Source organism: Ranitomeya imitator, chromosome 6, assembly GCF_032444005.1.
Source record: "Ranitomeya imitator isolate aRanImi1 chromosome 6, aRanImi1.pri, whole genome shotgun sequence".
Classification (NCBI taxonomy): Eukaryota; Metazoa; Chordata; class Amphibia; order Anura; family Dendrobatidae; genus Ranitomeya; species Ranitomeya imitator.
The window spans coordinates 550,377,435-550,397,605 of NC_091287.1; the positions used below are offsets into that span (position 1 = coordinate 550,377,435).

At 50.3% G+C, this 20,171-nt stretch overlaps 1 protein-coding gene across 17 annotated transcripts in view; it reads right to left on the reverse strand.

Moving 5' to 3' along the window:
• The window catches only part of PTK2 (protein tyrosine kinase 2), a 194,079-nt gene that overhangs the window by 111,522 nt on the left and 62,386 nt on the right, over positions 1-20,171 (reverse strand). For 12 of the 17 annotated variants that reach the window (XM_069731966.1, XM_069731963.1, XM_069731961.1 and 9 more), the window contains one exon: positions 17,053-17,079. The exons of 4 other annotated variants lie outside the window; for them this stretch is intronic. Coding sequence is in view for 6 of the 13 variants with exons in the window: in XM_069731956.1 (XP_069588057.1) it covers positions 17,053-17,079 (27 nt within the window). In the remaining 7 variants the exon portion in view is untranslated. Of the gene's footprint in view, positions 1-9,211; positions 9,400-17,052; positions 17,080-20,171 lie in introns of those variants that run through there. One more of the 17 variants, XM_069731958.1, reaches the window with a different exon arrangement.

Below are 20,171 nucleotides of genomic sequence, written 5' to 3' on the forward strand. Positions count from 1 at the left end.
GATTGGACACTTACTGTCAGTGTCAGCACAGATTACCGCTGATCGCTGGGGGTCCACGCAGAAGGAGCACTAAGACATCAGCTCATTGTCCCGGGACCCTTTCCACGATTTCTTCGCCGGTCTCCATACTATGTGCCACAGTGAGCATTACCGTATCCGGCCGTGTACCTGACACTTCTATGGCAGCTGTTACACACAGATGCAAACATGGAGTGAAGGATGACGGGGGATGGGATTACAGAGTCGGGGAAAGCGGGGACACGAGAGAATTAATCAGGGGAGAGCTGGAAAAGAGATATGGCAGACAGGATGCCGGTAATCACCGCGGAAAACAAAATGCCTAATGAAAAAGTCAGTGGGGCTTCACGGGGGGCCCTAGAAACGCAGCAACGGGGGCTCTGCACCGCCAGAAGCGATGGGGTGGAATAAAATCAGCACCTACATTGCTGCAATAATACAGTCCTTGCAAAACCACTGAGGAAAATCCACAGCAAGATAGATGCCACGCAGAAGATACGATTACATGGTCACCTGGTGTGTATGGGCACCTAGGTGGTCTGCATCATTTCCCATGCTTTACACTGCAGCACAAGAGCTCACACCACTGCCCGGCACCACTGCGCTCACATTATGGGGTTATTTTAGAAAGCAGCCATAGAGAGGGCCGAGGTTCTCCCTATAAATCCTGACATTCACCTCACTTGTCTTCTGATCATAGCAGATAAACATTGTATTCCATAGTCCTCACAATAGAAGTGTTGAGAGAAACTGAGGCTGCACCGAATGTGAAGGAACAAAGCAAACATTAGAGCAGGGCAGAGATCCTCCTATGGAGCAGGATCCAAAACAAGCAAACACAGGAGACCTGTCCTGCAAGAAGACGCGGCGCATTAACCCCTGCATCCAGCACCTCCACTAGGCACGACCCCTGCACCCAGCACCTGCACTAGGCACGACCCCTGCACCCAGCACCTCCACTAGGCACGACCCCTGCATCCAGCACCTCCACTAGGCACGACCCCTGCACCCAGCACCTCCAGTAGGCACGCCCCCTGCACCCAGCACCTCCACTAGGCACGACCCCTGCACCCAGCACCTCCACTAGGCACGACCCCTGCACCCAGCACCTCCACTAGGCACGACCCCTGCACCCAGCACCTCCAGTAGGTACAACCCCTGCACCTCCACTAGGCATGACCCCTGCACCCAGCACCTCCACTAGGCACGACCCCTGCACCCAGCACCTCCACTAGGCACGCCCCCTGCACCTCCACTAGGCACGACCCCTGCACCCAGCACCTCCACTAGGCACGACCCCTGCACCCAGCACCTCCACTAGGCACGACCCCTGCACCTCCACTAGGCATGACCCCTGCACCCAGCACCTCCACTAGGCACGACCCCTGCACCTCCACTAGGCACGACCCCTGCACCCAGCACCTCCACTAGGCACGACCCCTGCACCCAGCACCTCCACTAGGCACGACCCCTGCACCCAGCACCTCCAGTAGGCACGACCCCTGCATCCAGCACCTCCACTAGGCACGTCCCCTGCACCCAGCACCTCCACTAGGCACGACCCCTGCACCCAGCACCTGCACTAGGCACGACCCCTGCACCCAGCACCTGCACTAGGCACGACCCCTGCACCCAGCACCTGCACTAGGCACGACCCCTGCACCCAGCACCTCCACTAGGCACGACCCCTGCATCCAGCACCTCCACTAGGCACGACCCCTGCACCCAGCACCTCCAGTAGGCACGACCCCTGCATCCAGCACCTCCACTAGGCACGTCCCCTGCACCCAGCACCTCCAGTAGGCACGACCCCTGCATCCAGCACCTCCACTAGGCACGTCCCCTGCACCCAGCACCTCCACTAGGCACGACCCCTGCACCCAGCACCTGCACTAGGCACGACCCCTGCACCCAGCACCTGCACTAGGCATGACCCCTGCACCTCCACTAGGCACGACCCCTGCACCTCCACTAGGCACGACCCCTGCACCCAGCACCTCCACTAGGCACGACCCCTGCACCCAGCACCTCCACTAGGCACGACCCCTGCACCCAGCACCTCCAGTAGGCACGACCCCTGCATCCAGCACCTCCACTAGGCACGTCCCCTGCACCCAGCACCTCCACTAGGCACGACCCCTGCACCCAGCACCTGCACTAGGCACGACCCCTGCACCCAGCACCTGCACTAGGCACGACCCCTGCACCCAGCACCTCCACTAGGCACGACCCCTGCATCCAGCACCTCCACTAGGCACGACCCCTGCACCCAGCACCTCCAGTAGGCACGCCCCCTGCACCTCCACTAGGCACGACCCCTGCACCCAGCACCTCCACTAGGCACGACCCCTGCACCCTGCACCTCCACTAGGCACGACCCCTGCACCCAGCACCTCCACTAGGCACGACCCCTGCACCCAGCACCTCCACTAGGCACGACCCCTGCACCCAGCACCTCCACTAGGCACGACCCCTGCACCCAGCACCTCCACTAGGCACGACCCCTGCACCCAGCACCTCCACTGGGCACGACCCCTGCACCTCCACTAGGCACGACCCCTGTACCCAGCACCTCCACTAGGCACGACCCCTGCACCCAGCACCTCCAGTAGGCACGACCCCTGCACCCAGCACCTCCACTAGGCACGACCCCTGCACCTCCGCTAGGCACGACCCCTGCACCTCCACTTGGCACGACCCCTGCACCCAGCAGGCCAGCACCTCCACTAGGCACAACCCCTGCACCCAGCACCTCCACTAGGCACGACCCCTGCACCCAGCACCTCCAGTAGGCACGACCCCTGCACCCAGCACCTCCAGTAGGCACGACCCCTGCACCCAGCACCTCCAGTAGGCACGACCCCTGCACCCAGCACCTCCACTAGGCACGACCCCTGCACCCAGCACCTCCGCTAGGCACGACCCCTGCACCCAGCACCTCCACTAGGCACGACCCCTGCACCCAGCACCTCCACTAGGCACGACCCCTGCACCTCCGCTAGGCACGACCCCTGCACCCAGCAGGCCGGCACCTCCACTAGGCATGACCCCTGCACCCAGCAGGCCAGCACCTCCACTAGGCACAACCCCTGCACCCGACACCTCCACTAGGCACAACCCCTGCACCCGACACCTCCACTAAGTACAACCCCTCCACCCAGCAAGCCGGCACCTCCACAAGGCACGACCCCTGCACCCAGCAAGCCAGCACCTCCACTAGGCATGACCCCTGCACCCAGCAGGCCAGCACCTCCACTAGGCACGACCCCTGCACCCAGCAAACTGGCACCTCCACTAGGCACGACCCCTGCACCCAGCAGGCCGGCACCTCCACTAGGCACGACCCCTGCACCCAGCAGGCCGGCACCTCCACTAGGCACGACCCCTGCACCCAGCACCTCCGCTAGGCACGACCCCTGCACCCAGCAAGCCGGCACCTCCACTAGGCACGACCCCTGCACCCAGCAAGCCGGCACCTCCACTAGGCACGACCCCTGCACCCAGCAAGCCGGCACCTCCACTAGACACGACCCCTGCAGCCAGCAGGCTGGCACCTCCACTAGGCATGACCCCTGCACCCAGCAGACCGGCACCTCCACTAGGCACGACCCCTGCACCCAGCAGACCGGCACCTCCACTAGGCACGACCCCTGCACCCAGAACCTCCACTAAGCACAACCCCTGCACCCAGCAGGCCCACACCTCCACTAGGCACGACCCCTGCACCCAGCAGGCCGGCACCTCCACTAGGCACGACCCCTGCACCCGACACCTCCACTAGGCACGACCCCTGCACCCAGCAGGCCGGCACCTCCACTAGGCACGACCCCTGCACCCGACACCTCCACTAGGCACGACCCCTGCACCCAGCAGGCCGGCACCTCCACTAGGCACGACCCCTGCACCCAGCACCTCCACTAGGCACGACCCCTGCACCCAGCACCTCCAGTAGGCACGACCCCTGCACCCAGCACCTCCAGTAGGCACGACCCCTGCACCCAGCACCTCCACTAGGCACGACCCCTGCACCCAGCACCTCCGCTAGGCACGACCCCTGCACCCAGCACCTCCACTAGGCACGACCCCTGCACCCAGCACCTCCACTAGGCACGACCCCTGCACCTCCGCTAGGCACGACCCCTGCACCCAGCAGGCCGGCACCTCCACTAGGCATGACCCCTGCACCCAGCAGGCCAGCACCTCCACTAGGCACAACCCCTGCACCCAGCAGGCCGGCACCTCCACTAGGCACGACCCCTGCACCCGACACCTCCACTAGGCACGACCCCTGCACCCAGCACCTCCACTAGGCACGACCCCTTGCACCCAGCAGGCCGGCACCTCCACTAGGCATGACCCCTGCACCTGGCACCTCCACTAGGCACGACCCCTGCACCCAGCGGGCCGACCCCTACACCCAGCAGGCCAGCACCTTCACTAGGCATGACCCCTGCACCCAGTGGGCCGGCACCTCCACTAGGCACGACCCCTACACCCAGCAGGCCGGCACCTCCACTAGGCACGACCCCTGCACCCAGCAGGCTGGCACCTCCACTAGGCATGACCCCTGCACCCAGCAGGCTGGCACCTCCACTAGGCACGACCCCTACACCCAGCAGGCCGGCACCTCCACCCAGCAGGCCGGCACCTCCACTAGGCACAACCCGTGAACCCAATGGACTATATACCCAACCGCTGGACCAAAAGGACAGGCACCTAAACTAGGCATAACCCCTGGTCCCAGCAGGCCGGAAGCTCCACTAGGCATGACCCCAGTAACCAGAGGGCTGACACCTCTAATATGCTCAATCCCTGCACCCAGCAGGCCGGCACCTCTACTCCCATAAATGCGGGGTGATACTTCAAGACAAATCATTACAGAAATTTCTTATGATCTACAAGATTTCATCACTTCAAGTCTATATCTGAAAGCTGAAATCCTGCACAGGCCTTAAAAAAACATATCTTCACAGCTGAGGGTTTGTTACAATGCACAGTATTGTGCACAAGATTGAGATAGGAAAAACAGTTACAAGGTGAGAATGTACAAAAATAAATAAACAGAATTGAATAGTATATTGTTGATCAATATTTGGTGACCGCCCGTTGCCTTTATCAGTTTTTCTAGGTACAAAATCCCTGACTTTCTGTAAGTGTAAAATGATAGTCGCGTGTAGGAGCAACCAATTGTGCCAGCCAGGATCAGCATTTTAGATTTGGGTTGAAACGCAGTATCATTAACAGAGAGTTAGAGGCTTAAAACTGGGTGCAAACGGACTAATTCTGCTACATGGGTGAGGTTGTGGAAGATGGTGGCACGTCACAGGTCATACACCATGGCCAAACTGAGCACAGCAACAAGACACAAGGTAGTTATACTGCATCAGTGAGGTCAGGCAGCGCTGTTCAAGCTTTTTTGAAGAAAAAGCAAGAAAGGCCAAAGTGAAGGACTGCAGACGGTAGACGTGGTGGTCGGCCAATTAGAGCAGCAGAGGAAAGACATCATGTAACTTCCCTTCAAAATCATAAGATGTCCAGCAGTGCCATCAACTCAGAACATTCTTACTTTCTTGCATTTTTTCCACACTTGCCTAAAACTTTTGCACAGTTCTGTATGCAATCTAAAAAAATTTAAAAAAAAAAACCTCGGGGCAAACACTAGCATGGGCGCAACTGTACCAACCACCCAGCTGTGAGCAGAATGCAGAATGTGGAAATTTGTAGGCGGCGTCTCGCTTCTGACCTCACACTGAACATGAGCTGTGTGAACAGAGCCATACTGAACTGACACATTGTAACAAAACCATGATAGAGGTTTACATTTCGCTCACAGTTCTTTATCCAGACTGGGCACATTGCGCCAAACCTTCTGCTGTGACAAGTCTTAGATCTGTGCAGGATTTAAGCTTCTGGTGGTAAACAATGTCCCCAATCACTGACAGCAAGCAGAGCTGTTGAAAAAATGGCAGCTGAACCCAAAAACAGCAAAACGGTTTATTGTGGCAGTCTACCACCGGGTGATGCAACACGGTAACAAAGCTGCAGCTGTGCAGCCGCCGGGACCCAGCTCAGGATTTATTAATGGAGGCCGGCCTGTCCCAGAATGCAGTATTCAGCACCAGCATGATCACATGACCCGGTCCCCAGAGGCATGATGGGAAGAGTAATTCACAGCGAACATTAGCCAAAACGTTAATAGGCCGAGAAGTAACGGGATCGGGGCTGAGTGCCTGCGCCCGCCGCCATTAAATATTCATGAGACCGACGTGTGTGCAGAAATATACACCCCCCAGGATTGGCAGATAATAATGTGTTCACAGGCAGAAGAAAAAGCAACATTAATTAGTCCAGAAAAACTGCTGCTTTTATATCAATCGCGCTCTTTAAAAAAAAAAAAATTGCCAAAAAGCCAATGGTGTGCCTGCTTTGCATAATTCCTAGTAATCCGGGAATTACAGAACCGCAGGCGACCATTAGGTGATATACACAAAGATCGCAAGCTGGCGTCGGGACATCACATCTAGCCAATCACATGGAGTGGTCAGGCTGAGCGGCTGTGTGCGATCACATGGAGTGGTCAGGCTGACCGGCTGTGTGCGATCACATGGAGTGGTCAGGCTGAGCGGCTGTGTGCGATCACATGGAGTGGTCAGGCTGAGCGGCTGTGTGCGATCACATGGAGTGGTCAGGCTGACCGGCTGTGTGCGATCACATGGAGTGGTCAGGCTGAGCGGCTGTGTGCGATCACATGGAGCGGTCAGGCTGAGCGGCTGTGTGCGATCACATGGAGCGGTCAGGCTGAGCGGCTGTGTGCGATCACATGGAGCGGTCAGGCTGAGCGGCTGTGTGCGATCACATGGAGCGGTCAGGCTGAGCGGCTGTGTGCGATCACATGGAGCGGTCAGGCTGAGCGGCTGTGTGCGATCACATGGAGCGGTCAGGCTGAGCGGCTGTGTGCGATCACATGGAGCGGTCAGGCTGAGCGGCTGTGTGCGATCACATGGAGCGGTCAGGCTGAGCGGCTGTGTGCGATCACATGGAGCGGTCAGGCTGAGCGGCTGTGTGCGATCACATGGAGCGGTCAGGCTGAGCGGCTGTGTGCGATCACATGGAGCGGTCAGGCTGAGCGGCTGTGTGCGATCACATGGAGCGGTCAGGCTGAGCGGCTGTGTGCGATCACATGGAGCGGTCAGGCTGAGCGGCTGTGTGCGATCACATGGAGCGGTCAGGCTGAGCGGCTGTGTGCGATCACATGGAGCGGTCAGGCTGAGCGGCTGTGTGCGATCACATGGAGCGGTCAGGCTGAGCGGCTGTGTGCGATCACATGGAGCGGTCAGGCTGAGCGGCTGTGTGCGATCACATGGAGCGGTCAGGCTGAGCGGCTGTGTGCGATCACATGGAGCGGTCAGGCTGAGCGGCTGTGTGCGATCACATGGAGCGGTCAGGCTGAGCGGCTGTGTGCGATCACATGGAGCGGTCAGGCTGAGCGGCTGTGTGCGATCACATGGAGCGGTCAGGCTGAGCGGCTGTGTGCGATCACATGGAGCGGTCAGGCTGAGCGGCTGTGTGCGATCACATGGAGCGGTCAGGCTGAGCGGCTGTGTGCGATCACATGGAGCGGTCAGGCTGAGCGGCTGTGTGCGATCACATGGAGCGGTCAGGCTGAGCGGCTGTGTGCGATCACATGGAGTGGTCAGGCTGAGCGGCTGTGTGCACACGAGAAATATTTGGTGCAGGAATTTCACCACTATTAACAAGGAGAAACTCGGGAGTAAAATAGCGGCATTTTGTTGCAGATTTTTACATGCGTTTTCGGTGCAGATTTTCCCCACTCATTAGTTTGGGTGAAATCTGCAGCTTAAGGCGATGTGCACACGTTGCGGATTGGGGGGGGGGGCAGAATTTTCTGCACAAAATCAGCATCTCTTGGCAGAAGACGCAGGTGCAGATTTGATGCTTTTTTTAATGCGGATTTTGTGCGTTTTTGTTGCAGATTTCTTGCGTTTTTACCCCTGCGCATTTCTATAATGGAATGGGTACAAAATTGCTGCAGATCGGCACAAATAAATGACATGCTCCTCCTTTCAATCCGCAGCGTTTTCCGTGCGGAAAATTTTCGCACCATTAGCACAGCATATTTTTTTTCCTATTGATTTACATTGTACTGTAAATCACTTGCGGATCCGCAATAAATCCGCAACGTGTGCACATACCCTGATAGTCCTGTTGCCACAACAGAAGTGGCCGAGGTTGCCGTGGCTGCGATCTATAAGAATGCGATGAGTTCAGGTGAGTTATCGCGCTGGCAGCGGTGCTCGGCCTCTTGGCCACAAGTTGTCGGCTTGTCTGGGACTTTGTAGATGGCGCCTACAGATGGTGCGGGGGCCCCGTTTCGCCCTATGGCGGCAGATACAGCAGAATCCGCGGTGCGCTTAATCTGGAGGCGGCAGGCGGTGACCTCGGAGCGGCCGTTGGTGGCATCGTCCCCCGCCGCCGTCACAACAAAGGCCTGTGGTGATGTCACCGCGTCACCCGGGGACATGAATGAACGTGGAGCGAGCGCGGATCAATAATTCACCCGTTAGTAATATCCTGATTTCTCGCCTTTTTTGCCCTTTGTCCTGGAGGAAGAAGCAGAGTAAGATCCTGGATCGGGGGACAAAAAAAAGGCCAGCACCAAAGGGGTTAATCACAGCCCGATTAACCCCTGCCCAACCAAGAAGGACGGCCAGAACCTGCAAGAGTTAGCACCTTAAACCTGCATTAACCCCTCACCACCTGAAAGCCCAAAGGGTTAATACTCCAGACCACCCCCAGCTCTATAGGGCCACATGTAAAAGGAAGGGTTAACACCTACAACAACAACAGTTCCAACAACAACAGTTAACCCTTTATTGCCAGACAGGATGGGGTTAATGCGGCACCTAACGCGACCCCTTAAAAAAAAAAACAACAACAACAATGTCCTGACCAGTGAAGGGTTAATCCCCGAGCTGCTGTTTAAGGGGACAGTCACTAAGTGGTTAACAAGACTCAGAGGCAGCTGTCAGGTCAGAGCCGGGGAGGTGAAGGGTTAATTAACCCCCGAGCGGCCGCCCGCTAACGTCAGGGTTAACCCGCGAGTGTCCGGCTGCAGCGCCGCCAGTGAGGGCCCCGGATGTGGCCGGCCTCCCCCCCCCGCACAGCCCTTTACCTTTCGCCCAGCAGATCGGGAATGGGCTGCAGCCGCTCTTCTCCATAGAGATGGCGGCACCTGTCTGCTCGGGGCCCGGCCGGCAGCCCGGACACGGCGACACCGCGACCGGCGGCGACAATGTCCCGACTCAGCGCCGCCCGCAGCAGCAGCAGCAGCAGCAGCCGGGGCCGGACACGCGCCGCATCCCGGTACAGCCAGCGCCGGGGAGAGCGGGGCGGGGCCTGCCGGGGGCGGGGCCGCATCTGCATACACCTTGTGAATATGCTAATCTCACGATACACGGGGATTTAAAGGGACAGCACCTCCATCTGTGTGTTATCACAGGCTGCACATGAAGACACCAGGGCGCCGTGTGTCTGCTGGGTGAACGACGGACAGCACCATGGAATCAATGCTGCCATACAAATAATAATAATAATAATATCGTGCTATATAAACAATAATAATAATATGGTTCCATATAAATAACAACAATAATAATTATATGGTGCTATATAAATAATAATAATATGGTGCTATATAAATAATAATTCCCCGGCAAATGGCTCCACCCTGTCCTGTCGCTCCTCCTGCGCTCCGCCCTGTCCACTAGGAGGAGCTCACTACATACAGATTTATACAATCACCACTAGAGGGAGCTCACTACATACAGATTAATACAGCCACCACTAGGAGGAGCTCACTACATAGATTTATACAACCACCACTAGAGGGAGCTCACTACATACAGATTTATACAGCCACCACTAGAGGGAGCTCACTACATACAGATTTATACAGTCACCACTAGGGGGAGCTCACTACATACAGATTTACACAGTCACCACTAGAGGGAGCTCACTACATACAGATTTATACAGTCACCACTAGAGGGAGCTCACTACATACAGATTTATACAGCCACCACTAGAGGGAGCTCACTACATACAGATTTATACAATCACCACTAGAGGGAGCTCACTACATACAGATTTATACAGTCACCACTAGAGGGAGCTCACTACATACAGATTTATACAGTCACCACTAGAGGGAGCTCACTACATACAGATTTATACAATCACCACTAGAGGGAGCTCACTACATACAGATTTATACAGCCACCACTAGGAGGAGCTCACTACATACAGATTAATACAGCCACCACTAGGAGGAGCTCACTACATACAGATTTATACAATTACCACTAGAGGGAGCTCACTACATACAGATTTATACAGCCACCACTAGGAGGAGCTCACTACATACAGATTTATACAACCACCACTAGAGGGAGCTCACTACATAGATTTATACAGTCACCACTAGAGGGAGCTCACTACATAGAGATTTATACAGCCACCACTAGAGAGAGCTCACTACATACAGATTTATACAATTACCACTAGAGGGAGCTCACTATATACAGATTTATACAGCCACCACTAGAGGGAGCTCACTACATACAGATTTATACAGCCACCACTAGGAGGAGCTCACTACATACAGATTTATACAGCCACCACTAGGAGGAGCTCACTACATACAGATTTATACAGCCACCACTAGGAGGAGCTCACTACATAGATTTATACAGCCACCACTAGAGAGAGCTCACTACATACAGATTTATAGAGCCACCACTAGGAGGAGCTCACTACATACAGATTTATACAGCCACCACTAGAGAGAGCTCACTACATACAGATTTATACAATTACCACTAGAGGGAGCTCACTACATACAGATTTATACAACCACCACTAGAGGGAGCTCACTACATACAGATTTATACAACCACCACTAGGGGGAGCTCACTATATACAGATTTATACAACCACCACTAGAGGGAGCTCACTACATACAGATTTATACAGCCACCACTAGAGAGAGCTCACTATATACAGATTTATATAGCCACCACTAGAGAGAGCTCACTACATACAGATTTATACAACCACCAATAGGGGTAGCTCACTACATACAGATTTATACAGCCACCACTAGGGGGAGCTCATTATATACAGATTTATACAACCACCACTAGAGGGAGCTCACTACATAGATTTATACAGCCACCACTAGAGGGAGCTCACTACATACAGATTTATACAGCCACCACTAGAGAGAGCTCACTATATACAGATTTATATAGCCACCACTAGAGAGAGCTCACTACATACAGATTTATACAACCACCAATAGGGGTAGCTCACTACATACAGATTAATACAGCCACCACTAGGAGGAGCTCACTACATACAGATTTATACAGCCACCACTAGGAGGAGCTCACTACATACAGATTTATACAATTACCACTAGAGGGAGCTCACTACATACAGATTTATACAACCACCACTAGGGGGAGCTCACTATATACAGATTTATACAACCACCACTAGAGGGAGCTCACTACATAGATTTATACAGCCACCACTAGAGGGAGCTCACTACATACAGATTTATACAGCCACCACTAGAGAGAGCTCACTATATACAGATTTATATAGCCACCACTAGAGAGAGCTCACTACATACAGATTTATACAACCACCAATAGGGGTAGCTCACTACATACAGATTTATACAGCCACCACTAGGGGGAGCTCACTATATACAGATTTATACAACCACCACTAGGAGGAGCTCACTATATACAGATTTATACAGCCACCACTAGAGAGAGCTCACTACATACAGATTTATACAACCACCAATAGGGGTAGCTCACTACATACAGATTTATACAGCCACCACTAGGCATGACATACAGCAGGGGTGTCAAACTGCATTCCTCAAGGGCCGCAAACCATGCGGGTTTTCAAGATTTCCTTAGCATTGCACAAGGTGCTGCAATCATTATGTGTGTAGGTGATTAAATTATCACCTGTGCAGTACAAGGAAATCCTGAAAATATGACCTGGTTGCAGCCCTCGAGGAATGCAGTGTGACACCCCTGCTATACAGATTTATACACAAAATAAAAAAGCAGCAGCCGACAGCACTTCAGATATCAGAATGCACGTTCTGGCTCCACTGGTCCCAAATGGAAAAATACATACCAAAAGATAAAGAAGAACAGCATCCAATCCGAGGGGGAAAAAAAATAACAATTTATTTTGCCAAACTGCAACGTTTTTACCAATATAGGTCTATTTCAAGCATAAAATAGACCTATATTGGTCTAAAAGTTGAATTTTGGCAAAATAACTATATTTTTTCACCCGGATTGGACGCTGTTCTTTATCTTTTGATACAGATGTATACACTCACCCTGGTACTGGTCACTTGTAGGACCCTCACCCCATTACTGATCCCGCTGACCATGTGTAGGTGACTCCAGCACTCGGAGCTGGAGGGACAGATATGTGACACGTGGAGAGCGATGGGCGCACGCTGACGGCCTGCAGCCATCCTCCTCTAATCCCACGCTGCAAATGACCCCATCAGTCACTGCCTTCCAGAGCCAGGAACAGAAAACCTCCCGTGATACCAGACAGGAACATCTGCGGGAGAGCGAAGCCCAAATCACGGAACGCACTGCGGCAAAATCCCCAAAATGTCACCCAGAAATGTATAATATCCCGTTACAATTCACCACCATATTCCAAATCTTTGCTTGCTATGAAAAGCGAAAAAAAATTTTCATACATCAAAAAAAAAAAAAAACAGCTGCTCACACCTGGTGTCTCACAACTGAGATTTTGCTACAATTGCATCCAACATACAGTAATGGCCAAAAGTATTGGCACCCTTGAAACTGCTCCAGAAAATGTAAAGTTTCTGTCAGAAAAATATTGCAATTACACATGTGTTATTATACACGTTTATTTCCTTTGTGTGTCTTGGAACACAAAAAATAGAGAAAAAGAAAGCAAATTAGATACAATTAGAAATAAAATGGTCTGGACAAAATTGTTGGCGCCTTTCCAAAACTGTGGGTAAATAACTTGTTTCAAGCATGTGATGCTCATTCAAACTCACTTGTGGCAAGTGACAGGTGTGGGCAATATGAAAATCACACCTGAAACCAGATAAAAAGGGGGGAAGTTGACCCAATCTTTGCCACACTAAGCATGGAGAACAGAAAGAGGAGAAGAGAACTGTCTGAGGACTTGTAACCTTGAGATTTGACGACATTTTTCAATAATTTTGGTTCTCAAGTCCATCTCCAGAGATCTTGATATTCCTTTTTCCACAGTGCGCAACATATCAAGCAGTTTACAACCGATGGTGCTGTAGCTAACCTCCCTGGACATGGACGCCATAGGAAAAAAAAAATGATGAAAGGTTGCAACACTGGATAGTTTGGATGGGGGATAAACAGCCCCAATCAAGTTCCACAGAAATCCAAGCTGTCCTGCAGGCTCAGGGGGCATCAGTGAAACACTACACGTAAATATCTGAATTAAATGAAATGCTATGGCAGGAAAACCAGGAGGACCCCACTGCTGACACAGACATAAAAAATAGACTGCAGTTTGCCAAAATCCTTCTGGGAAAGCCTCTTGTGAACAGATGAGATCAACAGAGCATTTTCGTAAAGCACATCATTCTACTGTTAACCGAAAATGGAATGAGACCTTCAAAAGGGAAAAAAAAAACAAAAAAACAGTACCTACAGTCAAATATGGTGGAGGCTCACCATATTTGGGGTTGTTTTGCTGCTTCTGGCACAGGGTGCCTTGACTATGTGAAAGACATCAAATCTGAAGATTACCAATGGATTTTGGGTAGTTATGTAGTACCCAGTGTCAGAAAGCTGGGTTTCCGTCCTAGACCATGGGTGTTCCAACAGGACAATGACCCCAAACATACTTCAAGAAGCCCCCAAAAATGTATGGAAACAAAGCGCTGGATAGTTCTGAAGTGTCGGCAATGGGTTCGGATCTAAATCCCTTTGAACACATGTGGAGAGATCTTAAAATTTCTGTTCGGAGGAGACGCCTTCACATATGAGGGACCTGGAGCGGTCTGCAGAAGAAGAGTCGTCCAAAATCCCAGCTGAGAGCTGTAAGAAGCTTGTGGATGTTACAGAAGACACTGATTTATTCCAACAGGTGAGCAACCAAATAGTAAGTTGAGGGTGCCAACAATGTTGTCCAGCCCATTTTGGGGGTTTTGTCTGAAGTTCTGTCCAATTTGCCTTTTTCCCCTCAAGTTTTTTTTGTGTTGTTCCAATTAAAAAAAAGGAAATAAACAGGCGAGTAACAAAACATGTGTAATTGTGATACATTTCTGTAAGAAATACTCCATTTTCTGGAACAATTTCCAGGGTTCCAACACTTCTGGGCAGGACTGCAGATAATTAGTGGCAGCAAAATCCATCAGCAGCACACATCTTTCTCCGCTACAATGTATCAGTCCAGTCCTGGCTGACTGTTTCCCTGATCTGACACATTGTAACAGTCTGTCAGCAGGACTAGGTCATGATCGGATTGTATGGGCGTCGTGCCACGGAGGCCGGCGGTGGTTACATCTGTGCCCAGAGATCAGCTTCAGGGGGTAAAGATGGAAACAGACTATGAAGCCCAGCAGTCCCCACAGTATGGCGGCCGCCGCTCCAGGATCTGTGACGGCAGAAGCTCCGCTGCGGAAATTCATGGAAAAGCAGGAATCCAAGAATTTACATTAATTGTATCAAGAGTCCTGGCCACAAGATCAGCACACTCCCTTCCTGAAATACTCTGTGCTGCGGGAGCACCCCACACCTTTCACTATGTGCCCTCTGGCAAGATTAGCACACTTGCCTCCTGAAATACTCTGTGCTGCTCAAACACCTCTGCTCATAAGATTCGGTCTCATATGGAGATCATGGGGGGGGGGGGGGGGGGAAGTACGGCAGGGATGTGTCATTCATCCTATTAAATAAATCTACAGCGGCTGATAACAGAAAGCAATAGCCTGGACACAAACCGTACAAAAATGTCATATAAAAAGCAGCAGTGTCTGAACCCGCACATCATGATATCCCGGTGACACGGCCTTAAAGGGACCATTGATTATTAATACATTGGTCTCCTACTGACCGTCAAACTAAGGCTACGTTCACATTTGCGTTGTGCGGGGCAGCATCGGCGACGCAACGCACAACGCATGCAAAACGCAGCTTTTTGTGACGCATGCGTTCATTTTTTCATGATTTTTGTCGCAGAAAAAACTGCATCATGCAGCGTTTTCTGTTGCGCCAAAAAGACGCATGCGTCACAACGCAAGACAACGCATGTCCATGCGTCCCCCATGTTAAATATAGGGGCGCATGCGTCGCCGCGGCTGCGCCCGACGCAGCCCCGCAAAACGCTAATGTGAACGTAGCCTAAATCTGGCTCCATCTGCACGATTGGACTCGGCATTAACCCCTATCAGGATCATCTCCTCTGCGCCTAAGTTACATCCTCTGACAGTCCGTGAACGGCTGAAAACTGGTCCTGACCTTGTAGTTCTCACCGCTGAGGGACTGGTACACTGGTCTCCAGTCCTTCCTGTGAGCTGATGTTTGTTACAATGTATCAGTGCAGGGTCCAGAAACATGAAGACTGGATACAATTGTAGCTCACAAGAAAAGAACTTTGTAATTTACTTCTCATCAAAAGATTTTCTGTTCTCAAGTAAGTACCGTAATTAAAGCTTAATTCGTTAGCTTACTGCCCGTTGCCTAGGTTACCGGCCACCTCTACAGTTTAATCAGCAGTGGCTGGTCCACTAAGCAGTGAGAGCTCTGCACATGTGCCGGCCGCACAAAGCACAAGATTTTGGTGCTGAAAATAATGACACAAGCTTTCAGTCAAGACCAACAGGGGTCTGACTTGGGGCAAGGCTTAGCCGAATTTGGGACCACCCAATGGGAATTTGAGGCCTCCTTTGAATATTTTCTAAGTCTTCTTTTCTGAACATATTTCCATATCTGTAAGTGGGCACAAAGGAATCGACAGATTTATGTGAACCCCTTCCAGTCAGCACCAACTTTTGCTTTGGTGATTTCGTTTTATTTTTTTTCCTCCCCTTATTTTTTTTCTCGTCTGTCGGCCAATCTATTCATTTTTACAAAACAAACAAATTCCAACTGATGTAAAAAAGAAAAAAAAAAAATCCCTGCGATTCCTTCATTGTTTTCTGGGCTTCATATTTTTTTTTTTTTTTTGTTTGCACTGTGGTAAAAATGACATGGAGACATGATTCTCCAGCTCAGAAAATTCGGCAACACTTGTATAGTTTTTTTTTTTTTCATTTCAGAGCTAAAAAAATAAGGAAATTTGTTAAAGGAAAAAAAAAAACCCTGTTGCCATTTTCTAACCATTAACTTTTAAGTAGCTTTTTTTTTTTTGCGCACTAATAATACTAATAAACAAGCTGAAGTTTTTATTCATACTAAAATGTGGTATTTATCTTTTCGTCACTTTTTATGGTGATTTAGAAGCTGAAATAAAAAAAAAACACTATTTTGGCATTTCAGTTTTTTTTTCTTTGATTATTACGTTTTAACAAATGGGACTTGTACAGGCACGAAAAATATCAGCGAATGACGGCGGCATTTAAATGTCTAAACGGCAGCGATCAGAGCTAGTCCCAGTTGCTGCCATTAGCGGCGGGTGTCAGATGTATGACACAGCCGGCATCTGCCGAGAATGGTGCCAGCACGACATACAGTAATATACTGTGCTGAAAAGAGGTTAAATTACATTTTTTATATTTCCATCAGCCACCACTAGGGGGAGCACAAAAAACCCCAAAAAGAGTAGAAATAAGCCGACAGATAAAGGAAACCATCAGCAAGCCACGGAGGAGCACGGACACCGAAACACAAGACAAGAGGAATCACAAATTAACACCACAGTGATACATATAGAAACACTCACCTGGAGAGAAGGAAAATCTGGAAATATCTAAAAAAGAAATAGAAAGCTGGCATTAGCTGTGATACGGGGAGGGGGCTCTGCTGGCAGCCAGGTCTGCGGCCCACCAGTACCATCACACATTCACCATTCCTGTACAGCAGAAGCTACAGACCATAGTTACTGGAAACAATCAGCAAGCTTGCAGTTTTCAAAGACAATGCAGTAAACTAACACAATGATCGATCTCTGCCGGCTCCGCACTTCCAGTGACGGGACGCAGATTTGTCATTAATGACTTTTAAAGCTAAAGCGCCCGACAACAAGAGGAAAAATCTGAGGTGGCAGATCAATAATTCACCAGATATCCGTCACATTCCTATATACAGCGATGGCGAGAATGAGCAATATCAGGGGAAAGGGAACAACTACCACAATGTCACCGAAACACTCCTGGAGGATAATACAGGATCAGTAATGTAATGTATGTACACAGTGACTGCACCACCAGAATAGTGAGTGCAGCTCTGGAGTATAATACAGGATGTAACTCAGGATCAGTAATGTAATGTATGTACACAGTGACTGCACCAGCAGAATAGTGAGTGCAGCTCTGGAGTATAATACAGGATGTAACTCAGGGTCAGTAATGTATGTACACAGTGACTGCACCAGCAGAATAGTGAGTGCAGCTCTGGAGTATAATACAGGATGTAACTCAGGGTCAGTAATGTAATGTATGTACACAGTGACTGCACCAGCAGAATAGTGAGTGCAGCTCTGGAGTATAATACAGGATGTAACTCAGGATCAGTAATGTAATGTATGTACACAGTGACTGCACCAGCAGAATAGTGAGTGCAGCTCTGGAGTATAATACAGGATGTAACTCAGGGTCAGTAATGTATGTACACAGTGACTGCACCAGCAGAATAGTGAGTGCAGCTCTGGAGTATAATACAGGATGTAACTCAGGGTCAGTAATGTAATGTATGTACACAGTGACTGCACCAGCAGAATAGTGAGTGCAGCTCTGGGGTATAATACAGGATGTAACTCAGGATCAGTAATGTAATGTATGTACACAGTGACTGCACCAGAATAGTGAGTGCAGCTCTGGAGTATAATACAGGATGTAACTCAGGATCAGTAATGTAACGTATGTACACAGTGACTGCACCAGCAGAATAGTGAGCGCAGCTCTGGGGTATAATACAGGATGTAACTCAGGATCAGTAATGTAATGTATGTACACAGTGACTGCACCAGCAGAATAGTGAGTGCAGCTCTGGAGTATAATACAGGATGTAACTCAGGGTCAGTAATGTAATGTATGTACACAGTGACTGCACCAGCAGAATAGTGAGTGCAGCTCTGGGGTATAATACAGGATGTAACTCAGGATCAGTAATGTAACGTATGTACACAGTGACTGCACCAGCAGAATAGTGAGCGCAGCTCTGGGGTATAATACAGGATGTAACTCAGGATCAGTAATGTAATGTATGTACACAGTGACTGCACCAGCAGGATAGTGAGTGCAGCTCTGGAGGATAATACAGGATATAACTCCGGATCAATAATGTAATGTATGTACACAGTGACTGCACCAGCAGAATAGTGAGTGCAGCTCTGGAGTATAATACAGGAGGTAACTCGGGATCAGTAATGTATGTACACGGTGACTGCACCAGCAGAACAGTGAGTGCAGCTCTGGAGTATAATACAGGATGTAACTCGGGATCAGTAATGTATGTACACGGTGACTGCACCAGCAGAATAGTGAGTGCAGCTCTGGAGTATAATACAGGATGTAACTCAGGATCAGTAATATAATGTATGTACACAGTGACTGCACCAGCAGAATAGTGAGTGCAGCTCTGGAGTATAATACAGGATGTAACTCAGGATCAGTAATGTAATGTATGTACACAGTGACTGCACCAGCAGAATAGTGAGTGCAGCTCTGGAGTATAATACAGGATGTAACTCAGGGTCAGTAATGTAATGTATGTACACAGTGACTGCACCAGCAGAATAGTGAGTGCAGCTCTGGAGTATAATACAGGATGTAACTCAGGGTCAGTAATGTAATGTATGTACACAGTGACTGCACCAGCAGAATAGTGAGTGCAGCTCTGGGGTATAATACAGGATGTAACTCAGGATCAGTAATGTAATGTATGTACACAGTGACTGCACCAGAATAGTGAGTGCAGCTCTGGAGTATAATACAGGATGTAACTCAGGATCAGTAATGTAACGTATGTACACAGTGACTGCACCAGCAGAATAGTGAGCGCAGCTCTGGAGTATAATACAGGATGTAACTCAGGATCAGTAATTATGTACACAGGACTGCACCAGCAGAATAGGGAGTGCAGCTCTGGGGTATAATACAGGATGTAACTCAGGATCAGTAATGTAATGTATGTACACAGTGACTGCACCAGCAGAATAGTGAGTGCAGCTCTGGAGTATAATACAGGATGTAACTCAGGATGAGTAATGTAATGTATGTACACAGTGACTGCACCAGCAGAATAGTGAGTGCAGCTCTGGGGTATAATACAGGATGTAACTCAGGATCAGTAATGTAATGCATGTACACAGTGACTGCACCAGCAGAATAGTGAGTGCAGCTCTGGGGTATAATACAGGATGTAACTCAGGATTAGTAATGTAATATATGTACACAGTGACTGCACCAGCAGAATAGTGAGTGCAGCTCTGGAGTATAATACAGGATGTAACTCAGAATCAGTAATGTAATGTATGTACACAGTGACTGCACCAGCAGAATAGTGAGTGCAGCTCTGGAGTATAATACAGGATGTAACTCAGGATCAGTAATGTAATGTATGTACACAGTGACTGCACCAGCAGAATAGTGAGTGCAGCTCTGGAGTATAATACAGGATGTAACTCAGGATGAGTAATGTAATGTATGTACACAGTGACTGCACCAGCAGAATAGTGAGAGCAGCTCTGGAGTATAATACAGGATGTAACTCAGGATCAGTAATGTAATGTATGTACACAGTGACTGCACCAGCAGAATAGTGAGTGCAGCTCTGGAGTATAATACAGGATGTAACTCAGGATCACTAATTATGTACACAGGACTGCACCAGCAGAATAGT